The following is a 23,947-nucleotide window of genomic DNA, read 5'->3' on the forward strand; positions in this document are numbered from 1 at the left end:
TTTTAAATTGCCATATAAGAATAAAATTCACCCAGTATGAACCAAAGTTTGATCTTAGCACCATTTAAGAAATGTTGAGATGCTGCTCTTATTTCATGCAGTTATGCTGATTTTCCAAAGGCACTAATAACATGGTAGGACTGCAATCTGTTTGTGTTCCCATAAAGAAAATAGGAATTAATGTTGTGCATTAAGTGACTGAATTACAATGGAAATTATGTGAGAAAAGTGAAAGGCATTTTAAAAGGAAGCAGTGCTATATAATCTTAAATAACACTCAAAAATTGTTGGTTTGTTTGGGATTTTTTTTGCGGTTTTGTTGGGGTTTTTGTTGTGTTTGTTTTGAAGTACAGTAGCTAGACTGTTATTCTTTTTTTCCTTTGAACACTCCAGTATTTGGTTGATCTGTGCAAAATTCTCTATGAAGGGTGGCTTTTCCTTCCTTCTATAACACAGAAAAAAAACAAACTTCGTTCCTGTATGGACTGCTGATATAAATTCCAGATGTTTAGAAGCAGGAAAAAGTTTAAGAGTTTCAACCTAGTCTCATGCACTAATCTCTTTTATCAGAATTACTCCTACCAGATAAGAGGTACCTAATTTGCAGTTTATAGAACTGAATGCAAGATTTTTTTTTAGGATGTAGGAAGGGCTTCTATTGCAGAGATCAGCATTTTATCACCTTTTGCTTTAAGCAATGGAAACCACAAACAGTTGAATTAAATTGCATTCTTGTTTCATTTAACAATCAGAGAAAAAACTGGAAAGGGAAGTGGCATTGCTCTTGGTGTACTTCAAACAAAACCCAGAAATATTTGGAGGCCTTCAGAATAGGTTTGCCATAACTTGACTGACAAAGCTTAAAAGCAAAGCACTGTCATAATTTTGAAACAAAAAGATCCCATTCTGAGCAGCAGCAGTGTCTCAAGTGCCTTCACCATGAGCACAAATTAATAATTATTGCCAGAGAATGCTTATTATCCAAATGGAAATGCTAAGCAATATTATCAGTAGGTTTTCATCTAACATCTCTTAATTATGCTTTATTCACACCTAGTACAGCATTTGTTCATTTCTGTTGTTTTTTCAACTGCTTTGTCACATTTATTCTAACTCAGATAACTTAAAGGTCAGTAAGAGTTACATTTAATAGGGGAAAGCTTTTTGACCAAATTTTCTGTTGTCCAAAGAAAAGGTCTCCTTTCAATAATCAGTTGAAACAGTTATTGTTTTAAAACAGAATAAAGTACTGTGTAAAATAGGCACATAATATTTTAGTTTTAAAACATTTTATTTCAGATAAAGCATGCTGCTATATACAGAAGAAATATGGGTCAAAGCAAGAGCAATACATAATAGGCAACATATTACTCAAAACTTACAAGATGCTTTTAAAAATGCCAGTGTACTAGTATATATTCTTCTCACTCCTAAATCATCTCTAGCAAAATGTCATTTCATCACAGATCTTGAGCAATGACAGCTAATTCTAGCTTTCATATAATGATACATTCAGGTCTCCAACAGAAAACTCAGAGCAATGGTTTCAGCCATTAGGGTGACTTCTTTCAGTTTAATATATCGAAAAACTATAACTTCACATTGCTAATATCTTATTTCAGACAGCATCACTCAAGTATGCAAATTAAGTATATTGTACATTTAGCAAAGTCTAGGCTAGGCTCAGCCAGTTTTCCTTTTCATCTTTCTATCTTCTACTTAATTATCTTTACAGCAGTAAAACTCAGTAACTTTACTAAGTCTCATTCCTTCTCCTCCTAAGGAAATAGTCAGTAACTTCCCACTCACTTTCTTCTAGAATTAAAGTCAAGAGCGTACAATAGTGATGTTTTTGTCTACACTGAAGTTACATTTGATACAGTAAATGACAAAAGCTAATCTACTTTATAATGAAGAACATTGTATCATTATTTTTACTTTTGGTGAAGGGTTAACATGCTAACAACAAAAATCTATAGAAGGCAGCACTTAGAGAAAGGCCCTAGCAGTTAAGTCTTTCCTGTATGCATGACACTCTTAGGGCTCTAACTCAGGACAGCAGTTAATTTTTGACTCTAATTCTCTGCCTCATACATTTGCCTGCTAAATGTGGGATTTTAACTTTTAACATTAAGGAGCTGCGCAGATAGGCCGTGATGCCAGTTGCGCAATTTTGCAAAGCGTGGGCTGTTACGTTCCGTTTCAAACCTCTCCCTGTGGCATGAAGAAAGAGAGAGAGGAGAGAGAAAGAGAGAGACAGGGACAGAGACACACACAAAAAAAGAAAGGAGGGAGAAAGAAAGGGGTTAGGGACGATGGCTGCCACTCCCCTGCCTTATAACTAGGGCAACAGCAATTTATTTGGATATTTTCCTCAGCTTTCAGATCAGTGCAAAGAAAGCTGGGTGATCCTTTTAGAACCATGCAAGAAATGTTTTGCAGTTGTTTATTTCTGCGAAGTAACTTGATATAACTTCATATTCTTTATTTAACTTGTGCTTGGTAGTACAGGGCTGCTTTTGCTAGAAACACAGTGTAACCCCATTGTTTTCCTGACAACAGATTCTCTCAGCTTGTTACTCCCTCTCCCTCAAATGAGTCGTCAGTAAAAGTTAACTCCATAAAAGAGCAAAATTAATAGAAATATTTCCATTCTGTATTACCTAAGCCAGCCTATATATATGTGTGTCTATATATATAGGCACACATACATATGGATATCTCAATATCAGCCACAGTTTCCAGCACTTCTTTTGTATAGCTTTTCTCTGCATAAAGCAAGTATCAAAAAAGCAGAATAACATGGGATTTTCAAAGCACAGTCCAGTGAAGTACTTGCCACCTCTTGAGAACTCTCCTAGCAACATTTTACTTGCTCAAGCAAGTTGTAAGCAATGTTCAGCAGCTCTCCGGATTTAATCTTTTCTAGATGTTCTATAGTTTAAACTCAGGTTTTGTAAATAAAAATGAGGAGGATGTGGGATGAGAGCACAGTCAAGAAGTACCTCAAACATAATGGAAAATAAAACATTCTTATTATTTGCAAAACATATTTGATTCACTACAAACAAGCTAATTTCCCCCTGCTGCCCCATTATTTACACCCAAAACACAAGACAATTGTGTTAATGCAGTGGAACTTGAGAATGAAACCAGCCAAACAGAAACAAACAAACTGGGCTGGTTTTATTCCTCAGGCTGAAGAAAGCCCAAAACAATAAACATATTAAATGTCAACAAATTCAGTGATATTTCTAAATTTTCTTAATAACACAGTGTAAGGCTCCTAAAATGTAACAGTCTAGAAGAAGACCTGATGCATGACTCCCCAAATGATCTTTTAATTACTTAAAAGACATCAAGTATTTCTAGCTAAAATGGCTGAAACTTCATTTTTTCAAGTTACATTGGAGCACACAAGGTACAGAGGGCCCTACATGAAATGCAAGAATTCCCTTACTGCAAGAATTCCCTTACTGCTTTAAAGATATACCCCTCTGTTGAAGGAAAAGGCATTCAGATACACCCGTTTGGCGTGAAATGGATACCATCTTTCTGGAAAATATTCTGTAGCAATCATCCCGACGGCAATGGGAAGTTTTTTTACCAAGTTATAATCTTATGTTTGCCTTCAAAGCAGCAGTAGCATGAGTGACGGACAGTCATGCTACGCATTCATTAACTGAAGCAAACGTTCTGACACCTGAAAATTCCCCAACTTTATGACTTCTGCTAAGAGCATGCCATGAAGTTAGAAGCAGCAATCTACAAGTGACTATTTTTATGTAAAACAGTTCTGCCAAGTATAAGCTATACGCATTCCCCCCCTCCACCACCACCCCAAAGCATTTGGAAGAAACCTGATCACTATTTCACGCAGTTCTTGCTGACTATGCTGAATAGCTGACAGAGACAGGAGAGAGCAGCAGAGAGAGAGCTCACAGTATGCCCTGAGACTAAAATTCCCCATGCTGTGAAATCTTTAGCAGTTTCAGCTTTGGAACATAAGGAACTTTTCCAGAATGCCAGCACAGCATGGGATTAATACAACACTGAATCTGGCAAGACTCAGGTTCCACAGTTCCATGGAAACCTTTAGGGAGCCCAAGAATTCTTCCAGGTGATCCCAGACTGTGGGCATGCATAAAGTTGTGGTTGTACAAGGTGTATGGAGCAGATACTGAAGAGAAGTCTCTACTACATTATTGTACAGGAAGAGTAGAGTTAAAGAGTTAAAGTATGGATTCTATCCATCTGACATAGGTCCTTCAATCTTTCACAAAAATCAAAAGTGGCATAAAGAGGGTGTTCAATAGGGGCCAAAATGTAGTATATGATGGATGCATGTATAACCAGGGCTGTTGTTACCAAATCTGCAGTGGACTATATGCTATGTTTGGCCTGTGAGGAGCATCTGAGGGAGCTGGGGTTGTTCAGTCTGGTGAAGAGGAGTCTGAAGGGAGACCTCATCGCTTTCTACAACTACCTGAAGAGAGAATGGCACGAGAAGTGGGCCAGCCTTTTCTCTTTGGTGTCAAGTGACAGGACTAGAGGAAATTGTTTCAAGATGCACCAGGTTCAGGCTGGGTATTAGGAAATATTTCTTCACAGAGAGGGTTATCAAACACTGGAATGGTCTGCCCAGGGCAGTGTTGGAGTCACCATCCCTCAAGGTGTTTAAGTAGCATGGGAACCTGGCACTTAGGGACATGGTTTAATGTTGACCTTTAGTGCTGGGTTGGATTGGATGATCTTTGAGGTCTCTTCCAACAAGATATTTTCTGTGATTCTGTGATAAGTACCAAGCCACCAAGATGGTGCAAGCACTATCAGTTAGTTAGGAAGAGACCCCACTTTATTCCTTGCACCAGAACTTGTGCCAATTGCACTATACCCATGTAACTACCTAGTGTATATTGCCTTCTGCCTCTACTACCAATGAATGCCTTTAGACCTCTTAAGTAATATGGCTGTGCCTAAACACACTTATAACCATAACTGTCCTTGTAAAAAAAAAAATAGCATGGTGATATAATACATCAAAACTGCAAAAAACCCGTGCAAAGCACAGTGGATATTGTCATGTACTTTAAGTTACACTGACAGGAACGTGCAGGTTACACATGTTAATCTGTTACTAGATAATTATTTTCTATTTATCTGATACCGTGTTAGGGTTCCAGTACCTAGTCACAGACTATAGCTAGAAAGATTATTTGTTTAAAACAACGTACTGATCTCAGATGTGTATGGGGGACTGTTAAATTCAGCACAACTCTTTAAATGCCAATAATAAGGATTTGGATGTGTACTATTGCATCAAAACAGATAACACACAATACACATAATAAGAATTAGGCTTCCACCTTTGAGGGAAGAAATAAAGCCCTGAGGGATGTAATCCTTATCTTCAGGCACCTAACCATGAACTCTGGTGAAGTGCAGTGGAAGGTTTATAATATAAACTGAAAGTATACTTCTATTTTCACAAGGAAAATTACAGACATTTTTTGCATGGATTCAACATTTGTAACTCACACTGTGATCAAAAGCTCAGAATCTTTATAGAAGCCAAATGGCAGTAAAAAAACCCCAACCAACCAACCAGCAACAAAAAAACCCACCAAACAAAAAATCAGCCAAACAGAAAAGAAGGTGGATTGAGTATCAAACACATCACAAACCCAGCCAGTGGCTTAGAGTAGCTAATGTGATACAGGAATTTGAAGAATGCAGACATAAAATCAGCCTTGCACACAGGATGCTCCCATTTGAATGCAGTTTTTAATCTCAACATAAGAATCTCTAATTAATCAATTTCCTGGTTATGCAGGACAACATAAAGAGATAACTCTTTAACTCCTTGTTATATCTCTGAATACGTCCACTTTTTCAGTGTTTTTAGTAGATCATATGAAACAAAGACATTTATCTACTAGCAAAAGCAGTCCTGTGCTTCCACATTTTACAAATTTGGGTTGTTTAATCCAAACAAAACATAAGCAAATTATTATGGATATGGATGGAAACAACTCCTTTACTGTATTATTTGAGGAGAATCAAATGTCAGTCATAGGGTCATCCAAATAAATTGCTCTATAAATTTCAGTGCTATCACAATATTATGCATTTTCATTCAGTTACACAATGAAGTAGTTACACAAGGCTTGCTCTTAGGAACTCATTGCATTCACACACCCAGTCAAGTGCACACAATTTGCATGTGCAGAGAGCTTTCAGATTTGAAAACACAATTCAGAAACTTTACGCAGTCGTTTCCTAAAAACATGCTAATTTGTCATCCTTCTCAAATACCTCTCTGATAGCATTTTAATTTTAGTGATTTTAAGTAAATGTATTAGAATATTCTAAGACAAAAGTATGATAATATATATTCATATTAATGCTGGTTTAAAATATTATTTAATTATCAGTAAGGAGAAAGTCACATTTTTCACAGGGAGTTGCCTACCTTGACCTCCTTAGGGCTTCTTCATCTGGATCTTGCACTGCAGGCAAAAACATGTTTCAGTTAAAAGAGAAAGAAAGGAATTGGTTTCATAATGAAATCCTAGGTTCTTTATCAAAAGCCTATCTAAATGTGCATCCACGCTGACATTGCAGCAATGGATTTTGTAAGAACAGCACGAAGAGCTAGAAAGAAGGATGTTAGTAGGAAAGTAGTTATTACAACTATTCCCTCATTCTTTTATTAGCCATGTTTCACCTCTGTAGCCAATGAATCTACAGAGAGGGCCTGCTGCTTTGTAGGCAGAATCAGCAGCAGATTCACATGAGGAGGAAATATTAAGTATTTTCCCCCTTGATGTGTGAAAGGTCCCTGAACTTCTTTCTCTCTAGATCAGAAACAAGCTCTGAATCTAGTACTAGCTGGTCACAAAAACAGTTCCATAGGCAATAAGCAACAGAGTTCAAGCTCCTGGGACATTTATAGCAGATCTAATAGCAGATCTAGGTTCACGTAATAAGGCTGGTAGAACTATAAGTTTAGAACAAATGATGATCTATCACTTTTTTTGACCTCTGGAAGTCACTTGCATAAAAGACTGTTAAAGAGACATAAGCTGTTTATGTTTTGGGTTTTTTTTTTCCCCTAATGAATGGACAGCTTTCTGTGTCTAGGCTGCTGGAAAACGAAAGATTACAATGCAGAGATTTTACTTGATTTGTAAAAAGAACTATGGACTCCCAAATGCTCTTTTACTGTACAGTCTCGGATACTTTTTATGGTGAGAGCCCTGGCAAAAAAAGAATTTTCTTCATAAAGGATAAGGTGAGACTGAACACTTTGATTTCCTAGTTCCATCGAGTTCCTTCAGAGTTCTCCGATCTTAGCCCTCACTGACAAAGACTATAAGCTGGACATGAGTCTTCTTGAGTATCAGTTGCTAATACCAGGGTAGGAAAATAAAGACATGAATCCAAAATTAGGATGAAGGGACGTTTTGTTATTCAACTTACTGTACTCTGTTCCAGTCATCTGGGCAAGGATGCGGAAAGATCTAGACTGCAGATTGGCAGAACGGCGACTCCAGTCCTCAGGCTCATCTTCAGGCTTGTTCTGGGTTTTAAGCACAGCCTGGTACACCGGAGAGGCACTGTCTATGTGAGGATCTTTAATAGGAAGGGTACTGCAATTCAGAGAGTAAAACATTGTGAAACAGCATATGGCACCTTTCATCCCAACCTCTGTCTGGTCTTACAGCTTTTCATCTAGAGTTCAAACCACAGCTTTGAAAAGATGATTTTTTTTTAAAGACCAAAAAACAACAAAACAAACCAACCAATCCCCCCAAAACAAACAAAAACATAGATCAGCTTAATGTGATTTATGAATGTTGTGGCTCATTCTGTCTTTGGAATGGCTTCTTATTGTTCAAATCTGCATGTTCAAAATAGTGTGAAAACGCTAGGAAATGTCTGTTCATGGGTCCTTAGCCAAGGCAGCCACAGCCTTATGGTTAGAATAATGTGTGGTGATATAGGAAGGTATTCCATTTATTTCTCTGATTTAATGTTGTTACTGTTTTATGTTATGTCTTATTGAAGTTTTGGGCCAGTGTATTTTAAGGTTTCATTCAGAGGTAAAAAATTTATTCCATCATAAAAATAACATGTCAGGCTTTTATGGATTTTTCTAGAGATGATTATTCTTTGACAAAGTCCAAATTAAACTTCCAGCTGCCATAATGCCTTAATTTTGGATTCATTGTCTACTGAACAGGTGAAGACTAAGAAGTCTGTACTCAGACTTCCATACAGATGTTGCATCTGAAACCTTTAACATCAGAATGTATCTTGGAGTCTTATGACATCTTAAATCACCTTGCAAAGTAATATATCCAGGAAAAAACTTCTGGTATTGCACACCTAAAGTCAAAGCTATAAAGCCCTGCAGCACAAGTGAGGTAAACTTTCTTTGATTTCTGATGCAAGCTAGAAAGGGACTTAGTAACTCGATAGTTTTTTTTTCTCCCTGCACAAATAACTTCTGCATAGCATACAGTTAAAATTAAACATTAACAGAGCTGCAGAAATATACACAGAAGGGATGATGTGTGCTTGGAGTAACTTGGCTCCAAGACTTCTCTAAATACAAGGTCTATTTTTGAAGCAAGTGATTTATTGTAACAGCTTTAACGTACTGTTCCATATAGAGCTTCACAAGCAGCATGCTCAACTCCACAAAAATTGAGAAAAGCCTCTGTGAAAAGTCAAGGGCCATTTGGTCCATCTAAGTCACTGCTGCAAAGTTCTGGAAGCAGTCACCTGCTATAGAAGAGTCTTCCTGGGTTCAGGCTTGAAGTTTGTGTTCTCCAAGATAACATCGTGTAGAGCAAATCTACAGAGATGTTTGGTTTGTAATTTGGAATCTTGAGAAGAATACTGCCAGGTAGTGCCTTAAATACCAGTATTTTCCAGCTTGCACACTCCTTCAGCACTGTAACACACACTGTTTTAACAGATTTGCACCTAACAACAGCATGGGATGTGTTCTTCAAGTAAGACTGTCTATATATGCTATGGACCCCAAAGTACCCCATCTCTTTAGGATTTTATTTTTGTTAGAGGAGTATTTATATTCTTCATAACGCCCAGTACATGCAGGCTTCTCACTTTCTTAAGGACCCAGCAGGGCACAAATCCCAGTTATTTTTCTTATATATGTTTCAGCACAAATCACCTCCGTGATGGACCACAGCTTAGAAAAAACCCTTGAATCTTCAGTTTAAGCTCTGCCACAAAACTTGAAAGTTATGTTAAAAAGTCTCTTAGCATGGAAAATGCCCTGTAGGAGGAGGCAGTATTTTCCAGCTCTATTTTTAGCTCATGTTTCCTTGATCACTATCTTTACAATATCTAAACACTAGCAGATATGGAAGGCATAATGTGGACTTGTTTATTTTGGGAAGAGTGTGCCATCCGTGGCTTCTACCAGGTTTGCTCCTGTGCACCAACAGACAACTTAGCACCACAGCTGCCTTGAAGTGGAGTATGGGAGAGAGAAAGCGGTAGTCTTCCTCTTCTGGCCCTTCATACATGGAAGAAGGGCTTGCTAGGCAGGGAAGTAAACACAGTAAAGACTTCTGCCTTCTGCTGACTTCATGCAGGAATAATGGTTATATGGAACAGAGATACTCTGCGATAGCAAAAGTAAGTCAGCAACCTCCTTTTGTGACTGTTCTGCTAAAACTTCTCACTCTTGGCTACACTGAAAAGTTCTACCCTCTAAAGGTTCCAGTTAAAAGTTCCCCAAAAGGTGACCCAGTTTCAAGTTCCCAGTGGCATTTCAGGCCTACGTCTTAGTACTGACTAAGCACACCTTGCCTTCATTACTCTCATTGGTAACTGGCCTGCTTTTGGCCAACAGTTAACTTCATATTCCCAGACTTTTTAATCCTGCTGAAACTTAAAAATCTGCAAATGTCACAGCCGCAGACTGGTGTGGATAATAAACCATGGGATAGATAGCACTGATGATTTCAACCATGGACCTCCCTGGCAACAGCAGTGTGCAAGTCATAGACAGTTCTCATTTCTTTGTTTTAATCCTCTATCTGGAATGCTTTGCTCTTATATTAGCCCCAATACACAAAGAAGCAGTTGAAAAGTGTATGTATAGATATGCCATTAGCTCAAAAGTAGTCAAAAAACACTAGAGGCTGCACCAGAAATTTCACAGTAGTATTGTGTGGCATTATGATGACATATTAATATCCTTATGGTAGATGATTAAGACAGGAAATAGAGCTTGGTGAGTTAACCTTCCCTAGCAGAGTAAAACAAGCTCAGATAAATTGAACTAAATTAATGCAATACACTGGAATATTTCCAGCTCTGTCTTTAGTACAGTAGGCCTTTGTCCTTTTTTCAGAAAATCATAATTATATTGTAGATGAGTAACAAGGACATGTGAGCTATTCAGCATGGAAGTGTAAAATAGAGCGCACCGCTGATTATGAGCATTTCATAAACCTAAATGTGACAGCTGATTCTTACAGACAGCCTAAAGATGCACATAATCATGTTAATATCTCTGTTATAACTCTCCTTAATTTGATTTTTTCCATCTGGGTGTGTATGTGCAGACATGATGCATCTTTAAGCATATTACTTTAAATCAATGTTACTGAAAAAAAATTCTTTCCAAATGGGTTAGAGCTTTTGGTGTTCTTCATATAGCCTAAGGCATTTTAGTAGGATCCAATAAAAAAATTGTCCCCCTTTTTCATGTTGTCATACACGTCACATATTAACATAAAAACAAGCTTTAAAACAGCTAAACCACTTTGAATAAGTGCAATGTGATTTTTTTTTCTTGGAGGTCATTACAAACTACGGTTTACCATGTGAATCACTTCCTGAAGTCACAATTCAGATTTAAGCAGATAATAAGTAGACTCCTAGGAACACTGCAGTGTTCTACCCCTGATGTATATCAGACATACAACAAAATATAGTGACTTCAGATATTCGACTATTAAACAATTAAAAAACAGCTCTAGGATGTAAAAATAAATAAATAAATGCAAAGTTGTTGGATTTATGCCTTCCAATACCTGAAGGGATCCCACAGGAAGGATGGAGAGGGACTTTTCATAAAGGTGTCTATCAATAGGACAAGGGGGAATGATTTTAAGCTGAGGGAGCAAAATGTTTAGACTGGATCTTAGGAAGGAGTTCTTCACTAGGAGGGTGGTGGGACTCTGGAATAGGCTGCCCAGGGAGGTTGTGGATGCCTCCTCCCTGAGGGCGTTCCAGGCCAGTTGGGTGAGGCCTTGAGAAGCCGAGTCCAGTTGAGAGGCATCCCTGCCCATGGAGGAGAGGCTGGAATAGATGATCTTTAAGGTCCTTTCCAAACTAAGCCATTCTACGATTCTATGACTTGTGAATTTGGCTCAGCTGCTTAATGGAATTTAGAAAAAGTCTGACAGAAATGTACTTGGAATGTACTGACCACATGGTTTTACTGCAACGAACTCTTGGTTCATGGTATAGCAAAATCAAAACAAAGCAACAGAATGAGAAAGGACACAAAATATAAGCATTCAGTTTTTTCTACCTTTAAGTTCCAGCATGAGGTCTGAATAACGACAGTATAAATAATGTATATGCTCTCCTTGGTGTTTTCCATGGTGATCCAGTACGTGTGGGCTGTCTTCTAAGGAATATGAGCTTGGTCTCACTGACTTAAGTTAAAATGTCACTGATTTCCAATGGTCAATCTAGAAAATGAATTCTTATCTTAAGCCTGTCTAGTCTTCATTACTGATAGAAGTGGTATGCAATGCTTCCAGCTATTGTCTGCCAAAAAGATCAGAAGCCCTTTAGATCGGCTTTTATATTTCCAACTTCTCATACAAATCTTTCTGCTTTAAGGACAATCTTATCTCAGAATTAATTAACTACACAAACAAACGAACATCCTCAGTTTCCACTGCAGATTAAAGTTCAGATTACCACAGAGGTGAAAGCAATACATTAAAGAAATGAGTTACAGATTTAATTGAATCAATATCAGTCAGTGGGTAGAGCATTGTTGTATCAGCACAAAGCTTGCCTTTATATCTAGATTGAAAATGCTGTCTTAATTGTAGAAAACAATCAACTGAGAAAATTGTTTGGTTACGAAGTGTTATGAGTTTTATTTTTAAAAAAGTTATAACACAGGCTGTAGCTCACAGCACAGTAGATTTGCAGAGAACCCTGCATCTGACTGCAAATAGGAACAGAAGCATCAGTTTCTTCTGGGGCCAGGTAAATGTTAGGCTTAGCAGTCATATTCCAAAATGAAGGAAAAGCTTAAACAGTAGTTTATAAAGTAGATCTTGCAGAAGAATTTTTTTTTTGCAACATTACAGGGGAGAACACGGTCATGGAGGTATTTGCAAAGAATAATGTTCCACTAGAACTGTCTGATACAAAAGGATTAATGGTAAAGGATTGATGTCCCTCATTACAAGAAACACATTGAGGTGCTGGAGTGTGTCCAGAGAAAGGCAATGAAGCTGGTAAGAGGTCTAAAGAACAAGTCTTATGAGGAGCAGCTGAGGGAGCTGGGGTTGTTTAGGCTGAGGGGAGACTTCATTGCTCTCTTACAACTACCTCAAAGGAGATTGTAGTGAGGTGAGGGCCAGTCTCTACTTACAAGTAATTAGTGATAGAATGAAGGAAAATGACCTCAAGGTACGCTAGGAGAGGTTTAGGTTGGCTATTAGGAAAAATTTCTTCACTGAAAGGGTGGTCAGGCACTGGAACAGACTGCCCAGGGAGGTGGTAGAATCACTGTCCCTGGATGTGTTCAAATAAAATGTTCCTATGTTGGATTTGATGATCTTAAATGTCTTTTACAACCTTAATGATTCTATGATTCTATAATAATCTCATTTCAAAACCACCCATGTGATAGTGAATTCAATGTTCAAAACGTGAACAAGAAAACCCCAAACAAACCAGGCCTTTTGCCAGTAGTGTTTAACACAGCTCCTGCAGCTACTGGTGCAGTGACTCAACAGTTCACAAACATCTATTTTTTATCTACATATCCTTTCACTTGGATTTTTTCAAGATAGATGTACATACTAATATAACTCATTACCACCTTATGATTTGTGATTCAAGCCTCTTTAATTATTCAGATTCTTTCCTTCACAATTCTACATGTTAAGACAAATCTTTAACCCTCTTGGAAAGCGTGCTGATCTTCCAGTTTTAGTTGCACTCTGGAATTCTTTCATCCTATCTGGGATTTTCTATAAAGGGTATTTCACTTTCCTCTCCCAGCAAAACTGTGTTTTGATCTCTTCCACAGGTGGGAAAAAATGGTATTTTCCAGCCCAGCAGAGCCACTGCTGTGATTGCAACTGCATTTGAGAGATTCTTTTCATGTGCTGTTTATAAAATGAAAAGGTTCCACATGCTCAGTAGTGAAACTTTCTAATTATCTGATCGTTTAAATAAGCAACATTTTAAAACACTGCTATTTGCATTATATAATCCCTAGACCATTTAATAGAAAATGCCAGCATATGAGAAAATGTCTCGTATAATCCATGCCAATGAAAGATGTGGACCACTATCAAGAACACACATAGGATGAACTTCTTCCATTGTATTTTGCTAAGTGGAAATATGAGTCTAGTCTCGCCTGTGGAGATTCACTGAGTCATGGTCAAACATGGTCAAAACGTACTAAAGGCATTGTTCAGGATTCAGCATTAGGAGAGTTGTGACTGGCAACTAATACTGGTGCACAAGATTAGTGGAAATAGTTGAAAAAAAACCAAAAGAAATGGCCAGTAACAGGCTGCACAAGCAAATACACAAAACATCTATGTTCTGAATAAGTCTGCAGGTAGCATATTGAGAAGTAACTATGTTAAAGTGTGTTACTATTTCTATGCTTTGGTGTCAATGAAAAGAAGGTAAATTCTTTTTAGGGTAGAAAGATACCCAAGAAGAGAAAAACCTGACTACATTTATTGCACAGTTAAGTTATAACAATTGTGGATAAGATTACCAGAAACATGCATTGGAAAAGCATAATTATTAAAGTTCAATGGATTTTGCCCTTGTCCAAAGGATATGTTAAGACACATAGGCAGATTATGGAGAGGGATAATACAGCACAACACTCCATTCTGAAGAATAAAACAGTTGCCAGTACTTAAATAAATATTTTGCATTCTTCAAAGCATCAATAAAAGTTTTCTCTCCCCTTCCCCATTCTGAGTTATGCAGAAAATACAGTGGTTATTACAAAGCAGAGTCATCATAAATGAAAAGCCACCCAATGTCATACACAGAGCACTAGATATATTTCAGTGGGGTTTACCATTTGTAGGAAGAATACCAAAAGAGCAATAAGAGAAATGTTACATTTTCTAACTGTCCAACCTTTTAATCTCAAAATGATTTTGTCACCATGTAGGACTGATTTACTCTTTTCACATTAAAGATACTAAAAAAAAAAAAAAAAAGAATCTAGGAAGAGCAGCCGTGTCGTGCCCACAGGGACTGTTAGATGTATCATGCATCAAAAGAGCATTCCACACAAGCAAACAACCTTACCTAGCAAATTCTCCACCCTGGGCTTGTGCCTGGCCTGCAATTGCATCCATGATAGCATCCTGGGAATACATGCTGATCGGGGTGTTATACTGGGCGTGAATTATAGTAGCCTTGCCGCCTAGGCCTTTCACCTCAATGGGTTTATGTGTAGACAGGGCAGAGTCCTTCAGGACATTGGGGTTGAAACGCTCCGTGAATTCCTTGCTGGGTTATGCAAGAGTGAGGTTCATCAGGGAAAGGGAGAAGAAAGGAGAAAGGCGTGACAGTTAAGTGAGAGAAAAAAGCACCAAAAGAGGAGTGTACACATCTGCTCATGGCATCTCACCGCAAAACCCACAAAAGTAAGAGGACAAGAGACATCAGTAACAAGTAACAGTTAAAAGATGGCCACATTAATGGATTATGGTTTTGTGTTGCCTCACACATATGCAAAGAGAATAAAAAGCTGAAACAATTGTTGCATAAAAAAATCAAGACAAATCCCTAAATTCTTTATGTGATACTTACACATATTAAAGTTCTACTCTAACACTGCTAAGTTCATACAAACATATACACACACGTGTATATATGCATGCCCATGGGTGTACATACATACTGCACAGATTTTCCAGTTTATTCACTGCATCCATGCATTCTTTCAGAAGGGTCTTACAAAGCGCTATAAAGTTCAAGAGGGTGCACAGATGTCAGATCCTCTATTATTTAAAAGGTTCCAGCACTTTCTATATGGATTATTAATCATAGTGAAATCTAGTACTTGTATCTTTTAATCTTCAAAGCTTTCCTCACAAAGACTAAATTAGTATTCCAAAAATTTCTGTACATCCAGCTCTAAGTGTTGCTACAGCATAAGAAACACACAGTCTTGGATCAAAATAACCTGCACTGCAATCAACAAGACAACTGCTCTTGGCAGAGGAGCTGCCCTATTCCCCAGGGGCTCCATTTATGAGGATTTTTATTTGAGAAATGGAGTCATGAGCAAGTTAACATTGCAACAGAACAAGTCAGTTTAATGTCAGACTTCAGCTAAGGAGCACATGGTTTCCATGTAGCACCTTGTACATTGCTGTAGTCCTGGAGTCAGGACTGAGTATTGCATGGAGCTGGTGGCCAAGCTAAACCTTAGCTGTCAGCCACTGTAGTAGGTGCCTTCTTTAACCTTTGGGAGATCAGATGGATTTCTAGTTTGCTCTTCCTGTCCTGCCAGCAGCAGGAGCATGCCAGCACTATAGATTCTGTACACTCACCAAACTGAACAAAACTGAGAATTCCATCCTTTGGAAAATAACTGGTATTTCACAAAGGCTTAATTTTGAACTGAGCCCAAAAGCTGGAAATGAATGTATCTCCTCCCCAAAAGAAATTCTGGAAAATGTAATCCTGTTTGATTGGAAAAAATTTCCTTTTCAGTTTAAACCCGTTCATTACACCATAAATTTATCAGCTAATAAATTTTTTGCTGCATTATTTCATGGGACTGAACAACATCTTCTCTGGTTGGCAAGGGGCTGAGTGTGCCTGTCTGCCATGGGTTAGCCACAGAGAGTGTTAGAGTGTTAAACTGGAACTCTCAACCTGGCATAGTGGAAAAAGGAAATATCAAATAAAGCTCGCAGTCATGTGACTTAAATCTTCCAGAGACTATCAAAGCTGATTGTGCCACCTCTGAATGCAGTCAAAGGATTCCACTATGTTTTCAGCCTTTTGTTTGGTGGGATGCCCTGACTGAAGACAGACGGTAAGAGAGACAGATATCATTCAAAATACTTGCTATAACATTAACAGCCACATGCTCAAGGAACAGAGACATAAACATGCACATGCTGTATTACAGCAACATCCTCTTGATTACAGGCATCAACATTATAAGGGAGGGAAGTGGGAAACCACATAATGCATTCAAAAAGTGAAAATCATCTTTTTGCAAAGACATTTTCACATTGCAAATGTCTACCATTAACTATTCATCAACTATGACAGCATTCTTATTCTTATTCTTATTCTTATTCTTATTCTTATTCTTATTCTTATTCTTATTCTTAGGTCATCTGTTGAAGGGTGGTATGCAGAGGGGTGCAGGTTGTTATACTCTTGACTTAGTACACACATGCCTTACTTTAAAATGGTATCTCTTCTCTTTGTAATACCCTAAATGACCATGTGACATTTAGGAGTACACATGTCCTCAAGATCTTGAGTTTAGTGTTCTCTTTCCCTGACAGTTTTAGAAGTATTGAAGAGAGTCTAAATGCAAGATCTAAGAAGACCATGTGAATGAAAAGACAAAGGTTAAATATGCCACTTTTAAAGACTAAAGTTCAAAGCAATTGGTTTCCACGATCAATTACAAGAACAAAAGTTAGTAATCTTAGCCTTAACAGTCCTAACGGATTTAGGCTTTCACTTGTATTTGAACAGTTTTAGTGACATCTTCAAGAAGTTTTAGTAACATTTCACATACCAAGGCAAAACTTTCACTAAAGATAACAGAATTCTCCCCAAAACAACAGAAAAGCCTACAGATTTTCAACTGAGTTTTCTTTATAACTCCAGATATTAGTGCTTGTACAGGGTGCTGTGCACCAAGACAAAGTGGCAGAGTTCAGACCCTAGAGAAAGCTGGAGCACTTCTGCAACACGAACAGGATTTTTTTACCAAGCTGGGAAAGGATCAGGTAAAACAAACCCCAAGCAAAAATCCCCTTGTAGCGTAGCTTCTGTTTACCAAGATAATTGTAACAGAATAACTTTCAATGGAAATTGGCTGGAGTTTCCTCACTCCAAACGAGTTACATTATTTGCATGACCTCGCACCCACACCGCATTAAAATCAACAGAGAATGTCATATCAGTATAAATCATATGTATTAAATATTATTTCAACTGTAACTATTCTACTACTTCTCATCTTCTCTTGTCAGGTTAAATTTGACATTTAACTGATATAATGATTTATTTTATGCTGAATTTAAGACAGTCTCTCCAGCAATTTCTGGACAATATTCAGTTCAGAAAGTGGGAATTTAGAGACAATCCTCTGCCCTTAGAAAACCAAAGATCAAAGGTGAGGACTCTGCGAACTTCACTAAACAAAGCAGATCAACTGCATTTTCAAATCAATAGTTGCTTCTTGTTTGGCCAATATATTTACTAAGGCAAACTACCTTTTAGAACTTTTCCATATCAGTATCTCAGACCAACATAAACAGGAATTTTAGTGGAGTAAGAGTCTGGAAAGTAATTTAATGCTGAGGCTAAAAATGCATCACTTAATAATACACAAAAAAAGGATCAGATAATGCTGCTTAAGTCCGGAAAGCATGAATGCTACTTAAAGAGTTAGAAGGAATTAAACCTGGACTGTAGAGACAAAAAAATCTGACAGCATTTGCAAGTGCTGAGCAAGCTCAGATGCTGACTCCATTTGCAGCATTAGAACATCACCAAGAAATGCTGAACACATTGTGTGCTTAGAAGGCAGCACCACTGGACACCAGTGGCAGACCATGATGCTTGCCATACCAGTAAGATCTTTTTAGAAGTACTTCCACTTGCAAGCAGCCACAGCAGAAACACAAGGGATCATGCTAACCCAGAAAACAAATCTTCACACATACAGCATAACACAAATACTTGGCACTATATAGAAGTGATACTAACTTGGCAGCAGTGTTGGTTACGACCTAAAAGAGGAGAAAGAGAACAAACAACATCAAAACGAACCACGAAAACAGTTAAAAGTTTTTAGAGTGAAAAGGGCAACAGGTATTACAAAGACTTACTAACGCTTCTTTCAGACCATTTCAAATAAGAATAAAACGTAAATGTATGCCTGAAACCCCCAATATGCTTAAGAAAGGAAAAAATGTAGGGATTATGGTTGATCCACTGGGATTTAGTAGGGTAACATGGAAGTTTGGCTGAGCCTTGAACACAATTTTATTGCTGTGCAGCCCTAAAAGTACTGTTACCAAAGTGTACAGGGAAGAAGCATTTGCAGAGTACATTCTCATCTCAAAATAGCAAATGAGTGGCAGAGATTATATTCTTCCCTCAGACACTAAATATTCAAGGATGAAGTCTGTTCTCCTTAGGCCATCCTCAGAACTAATATTACAGGATGGACTTTTTGGTCTTTTACATGCCGAAGTATATCCAAGGAATATATCGGTAGATGTTTACAACCTAAAACTAAGGAAAATTCCTTTGTATTTAACAAACTATTGGCCTCAATCTGACTGTACCTACATTATGCCAACAATGGTGTAAGCCAATTAATTTTGGAATAGTCATTTCTTACTTACTCCATGTGAAATGAAGCACATCCATGCATTATGAGTTTTTTTGTATGCCCATATCAGTATACCATATTCCATCTGGTATGAACACATCATGAAAATAAGCACTATGTTAACTGCATAAACAAGAAGTGACAGCAGCTTGTACTCTAATTCAAAAAAAACTACAACACAAAACTCAGGGTAGGCCTTATGTGACCCAAACCTGGGAGTGATGAACAGATAGTGTGCTCAAACTGGAATACTGTATTATTTGCTAATAACTCGTGGTTGCACGAACAGCAGTAACTGGCTATGGCATTTATTTTAACTTAGCTTTTTCAAAGCTTGGAATACCTATAATTTGCTCTTATATTTTTATGATGAAAAGTAATTAATCATATTTTGCACAAAATAAAAAGCAGGAGAGTCAAGGATCAGTTGTTAAATACTTCTTCTTATTTAGCTGCACAAAATGTTGTTGACACAACTGGGTAGTGAACCTTCCAACTTGCTCCTGTAATATTGCTGGATCTGGAATTGATACAAAATACTTGGAAAGCAATGTCATACTATTACAGTGACATTCAAAGTGCAAATGTCTTCTGCTTTTGCAGAATCTTGGCTGTTACTCCTTCTTTTTACATACAGTCCTATTGCATTGGCTGATACTGGTGACAAAAAACATTCTAATGAGCCAAAGATGCAGTAAAGGCTTTGCACGTCTGCACTTCCATGGAAAAGCAATCACAGATCACCTTCTGCTGTTCCCGTTCTTCAGACACTGGGATTTGAGAATATTCTTCTAAGTTTATAAACCCTACATTAAGCCAAATATATCGTTTTTTACAGGAACCAGTAGAGATATATTAGGAACATGCTGTAGCCTGTAAGCACATGAGTGATCCTATATCCATTTTAGGTATGTGAAGGACAGCTGGGCACTTACTTACAATGAAACACAGTGTAATAGTATCATTTTCTGAAGTGGACTCTAATGCCTCCTTTAATCTGCTAATCCAGGCTTCTGCCTTACATATAAAGTAGTATTTTACAGGGAGAACTACTGCCTGAAAATACACCTTCATTAGAGGAATGACTTATTTTCATATAAAATATATTCGAATTAAAAAATCCTTATGTGTGCACACTAAGAAAGAGCTCAGCAGCCACATGTCTCAGTAAGAATTTATAGATGCGAGGAAGCTACTATAGCTTCCTGCAAATAGAGTAAAGCTTTACTTCATCTTATTATTAGTACCTGATGAGAAAATTCTCTCTAGTTTAGGACCACACACTGTTTTATCTTGATTCTAAATACAGATATGTATGGAACACCCAACTTGCTGCTCACAGAGGTCATTCAGTAGGAAGCTGGTAACCCAAGCCACCTAGCATGTACTTGTCGGACAGGTATTTACTGCCCTTGACCTACAACGTGAAAAATAACTTACACTGGAATGAAAAAGAGCCACGTGTTATAAGCTATGACTCACTCTTCATATTTAGTAATACTCCCCTTTCCAGAGCTTTCAGCACATCAGGTTCCATGCTCTTTGCAGGACACCTCTATTTTTCACCCTAGGCCAGGGTGATAAAGCTTTAATATAAATGTGTATCAAAGAAACAGTTGCCTTATTATTCTTTGCAGATCAAGGAAATTATCTCAAAATTAATTTTAGCTTTCTGACAGGATTCCCCAAAGGGTTTAGCTAAACTTCTAACAGTAATTCACACAACTAAGTTTAAACAACTTGGAGAAAAGGACACCAAATTGAGATATAAAATATACCATAAGATCAACCCCCAAGTATGAGTTTTTTTGCAGCTTTTACCACAATGCTAAGTGCATGTTCATGAATGCATAATAAATTCACAGTTTTGGAGTACCAAATTTTACACAGTATCCCATGTTGTACTCTAAGATAAGAATGTCCCCAACAAAGTCCAGAGCTGATACTGCAGAGCTCACAGTGCTTGCTTATGCACTCTTTCACACATATCCACAACAAGATTGAGACTGCCTTGGAGATATCAAGGCCCAAGGTAGTTACAGGTTCCATGTTACTCTCCACAGATTATTGAAGTCTGATTTTTCTGTGCATGTAAACAGAAGATGCACACTTCTCTAAACCCTAGAGGAATTACCTAAAGAGACACATGTACTCAGCAGCTCTGGGCTCCTTTATCTTTTGAGGTTGTTTCTCAGCTGCAGGATAAAGGACAAATTTTTTTTGACAGAACACTTAGGTGATTTCTTGTTAACTTTGCTACAGATATTAAAGGGAGATAGCAATTCCCTAAAATTTTGTTCAAACTAAAAAAAACAAACCTCAGATTGCTCTAAGGTAAAACCTTGTGGACTCCATATAAAGGAGACATAAAATACGGAAAACCAGCAGAAAGAAAACAGTGAAGTGTCTTCTGCAGGTATAGCTTTTTTGCACCCCAACAATCACTGTCCTGTTATGTAGTCCTATCACAGTGCCTTCTGGAATCAATGGTTCACACTGACTTTGGCAAGTGACAGATGCAGCTGCATCGTCATTTTGATAAGAAAAAAAAGTCAGAATGCTGAGCCATCCAAAGTACAGCCCCTTCCCTCTCATCCTTGCAGATGTTAAGGAGGCTTGTGAAGATAATGGGAGGAAGGCAGTGAGACATACTCCCAGGAAACTCGGAGTACTGAAATAAGACAAGGGTTAGTTTTCCTCAAGAAAATTGTTAACTGAGAGAAGCATTCTGAGTTTTATTTTGCTGATCTTGCTTACCACTTGAAATTATTTTCTTTTAAACACTAATTGTGTTTCTTAATTACCCAGTATGAGAAGGGAGGATAGGTTTTTTCAGGTAAGTTAATTAGGACTGTTAACGCAAAGTGCTCAAGGGAGTTGCAATGAATCATCCAAACTGCTTGATTCACCTAGAACAAGTATAAATTCTCTTATAACAGTAAAATACCCTTACTTTGCTACAACTTGAAAACCACTGGTTTTACGCTTGCAAAGAGCTTCGGCAACTGGATATAAAGTACTAGAAAATATGCGTTTGCTATCTGACCTTGAGTGGATTCTCTGAATTTTCTGGTTTTCCTCATATAACCCAGTCCCTAGTTTTTTCCCATATTCACACTTTTCCCCATATTCACACTAAGAAATTTATTTTCATTTCAAATAAACAAATTAGAGATTTGTTTGCAAATTAATAAATGAAGGCAAAATAAAAATTAATAGGAAAACCTGTTTCTCATTGCTTTTTTCTCATGTACTATAGTCCAAGCCCCTCAGTTCACAGACCTACTATTAAAATAGTTAATCTGCAACACACTGACACTGAAAACCTTGACAGCATGGGATCAAGCTATCTAGCTTGTACCTAGAGATCATTCCTTGTTACATACAAGTTAAGAGCAAAGCTAATGGATGTGAGAAAGACAATGTTCAAACTAAGGATTCAAAATACTGTACTTCAGACTCATTTTGCACAGAAAAGGCAGGAATTATAGTGGGACACTCTCATGGACTAGCATGACAGATTTGATGTTTAAAGCAACTTCTCTTTAGGAAAGTACCAAAGATCACATCTGGTTTACAGCAGTTTCTGTAATGGCAAACAGTGATACTTGGTTCTCTAAGACTACTACATGCATTAGTTTAAATTGCTAAACACCAGAATGATCACAGTTGCTTCAGTCACAATGTTCCTCCTCATTTTCTGGTGGCTACTGCCAATGCATATTGTGATGCAGACACCAAAGACCAAGAGTTATTCTGTAACAGTCCTGTGTACATGTTTTGTGGGGTACTGGAAAAATTTAATGATTGTTCAAGACCTTAATCATCAATAACAGACAAATGCACAATGGAGTAGGTACTACTACATTCATTTTTCAGTACGTTCATCACTTATTGAAATAGTAAACATTTTACCATGTTACCTACCCTCTAGGAAGTCCACCTTCCGAAGCCCTTCGGTTGAGACTTAATTTATGCATCTCAGACATTTCTCTTAGAGTCTCTGCTGAGTAAAGCCCAATAGGGTTGTTATACTGCCTTGAAGGGCTCACAGCACTACTGCCACCACTCAATATAGGGCTTTGTTTTGAACCTAGATTACTTTTTGCAGGTGACATGTCAGGAGTCACAGACTGAGAGGACATGGAAGATCTAACTGTAGTAGTCTTTAAGTAGGAAGAGCTATTTGAAAAGCTGATCTCTTGCTTGTTGAGGTAGCCTGAAAACGTTCCATTGGTTGCTAAAATACTACCCATAGGCCCAGTCGCTGTGTTAGTTAGAGGATTCAAGGTTGTTCTGTTGCCATTGATTTCCCAAGCAGGTTCCTGTAGTAGCAAACATGCAGGCCAAGAAAAGAAAAAAAGAAAAGAGCAATCATAGAAAACATGCAAACATAATGTATCTGCAATTACTGCTTTCTAAATATATTGATAAACTTGCATTAAATAGGTTGGGACCAAAGCATCCAACCTTAAACAGAAGATTTTCAAGAAAGAAATGCATTATTTCAAAATAAAGAAAGCAAAACATACTCAAGCTTTTTTTTTAACTGGGTTTTAGTTGAAATCAACAAATAAAGCTTAACATTAAAAGAGCATTTGTACTAGTCAACATCATAGCAATAATTTCATATAAAGGCAACACTGTCCATTAATTTCTAGGCTAATTAAGAATTTTTAAAAAGACATTTTAAGGTCAACATCGTTTGAGATAATATACAAACATAAAAGCCAATGCCATTATTACAAGAACATAATGATTCTAAACCACAGCATTCTATTTTCCGCAAGTACACTTGAAGTTACAGAAGTCCACACATTGCACTCCTTTCACAGGCTCTGGTTCATGCTAATTAGGCCATGCAGCATGGTTAGCAGATAGACCAACAGGACTCGAGAACAGGTACTGCTCAACAGATAGGATGCTTCTATTCTGCATAATTTCTGTCTCATTTCCAGTGGAAGGAACATGTGCATGAGTATGTAGATGATGAATGAATGATCCTACAGTCATGTCACAGATAATATTCTTAAGTAGGACATCAGGATGTATTATCTT

General features: G+C 37.6%; 1 protein-coding gene across 1 annotated transcript in view; it reads right to left on the reverse strand.

Annotated features, from left to right (window-relative positions):
* Positions 1-1,279: 1,279 nt before the first annotated feature.
* The window catches only part of LOC128968212 (LIM domain-binding protein 3-like), a 73,113-nt gene continuing 50,445 nt past the window's right edge, over positions 1,280-23,947 (reverse strand). Inside the window, exons 4-8 of the mRNA XM_054382580.1 lie at positions 18,259-18,281; positions 14,593-14,796; positions 7,483-7,652; positions 6,473-6,509; positions 1,280-2,214 (exon numbers count right to left, since the gene is read on the reverse strand). Coding sequence (XP_054238555.1) covers positions 2,118-2,214; positions 6,473-6,509; positions 7,483-7,652; positions 14,593-14,796; positions 18,259-18,281 — 531 coding nt within the window. The 3' untranslated portion in view covers positions 1,280-2,117. The remainder of the gene's footprint in view (positions 2,215-6,472; positions 6,510-7,482; positions 7,653-14,592; positions 14,797-18,258; positions 18,282-23,947) is intronic.

The sequence above is a fragment of the Indicator indicator genome, chromosome 7 (genome assembly GCF_027791375.1).
Source record: "Indicator indicator isolate 239-I01 chromosome 7, UM_Iind_1.1, whole genome shotgun sequence".
Classification (NCBI taxonomy): Eukaryota; Metazoa; Chordata; class Aves; order Piciformes; family Indicatoridae; genus Indicator; species Indicator indicator.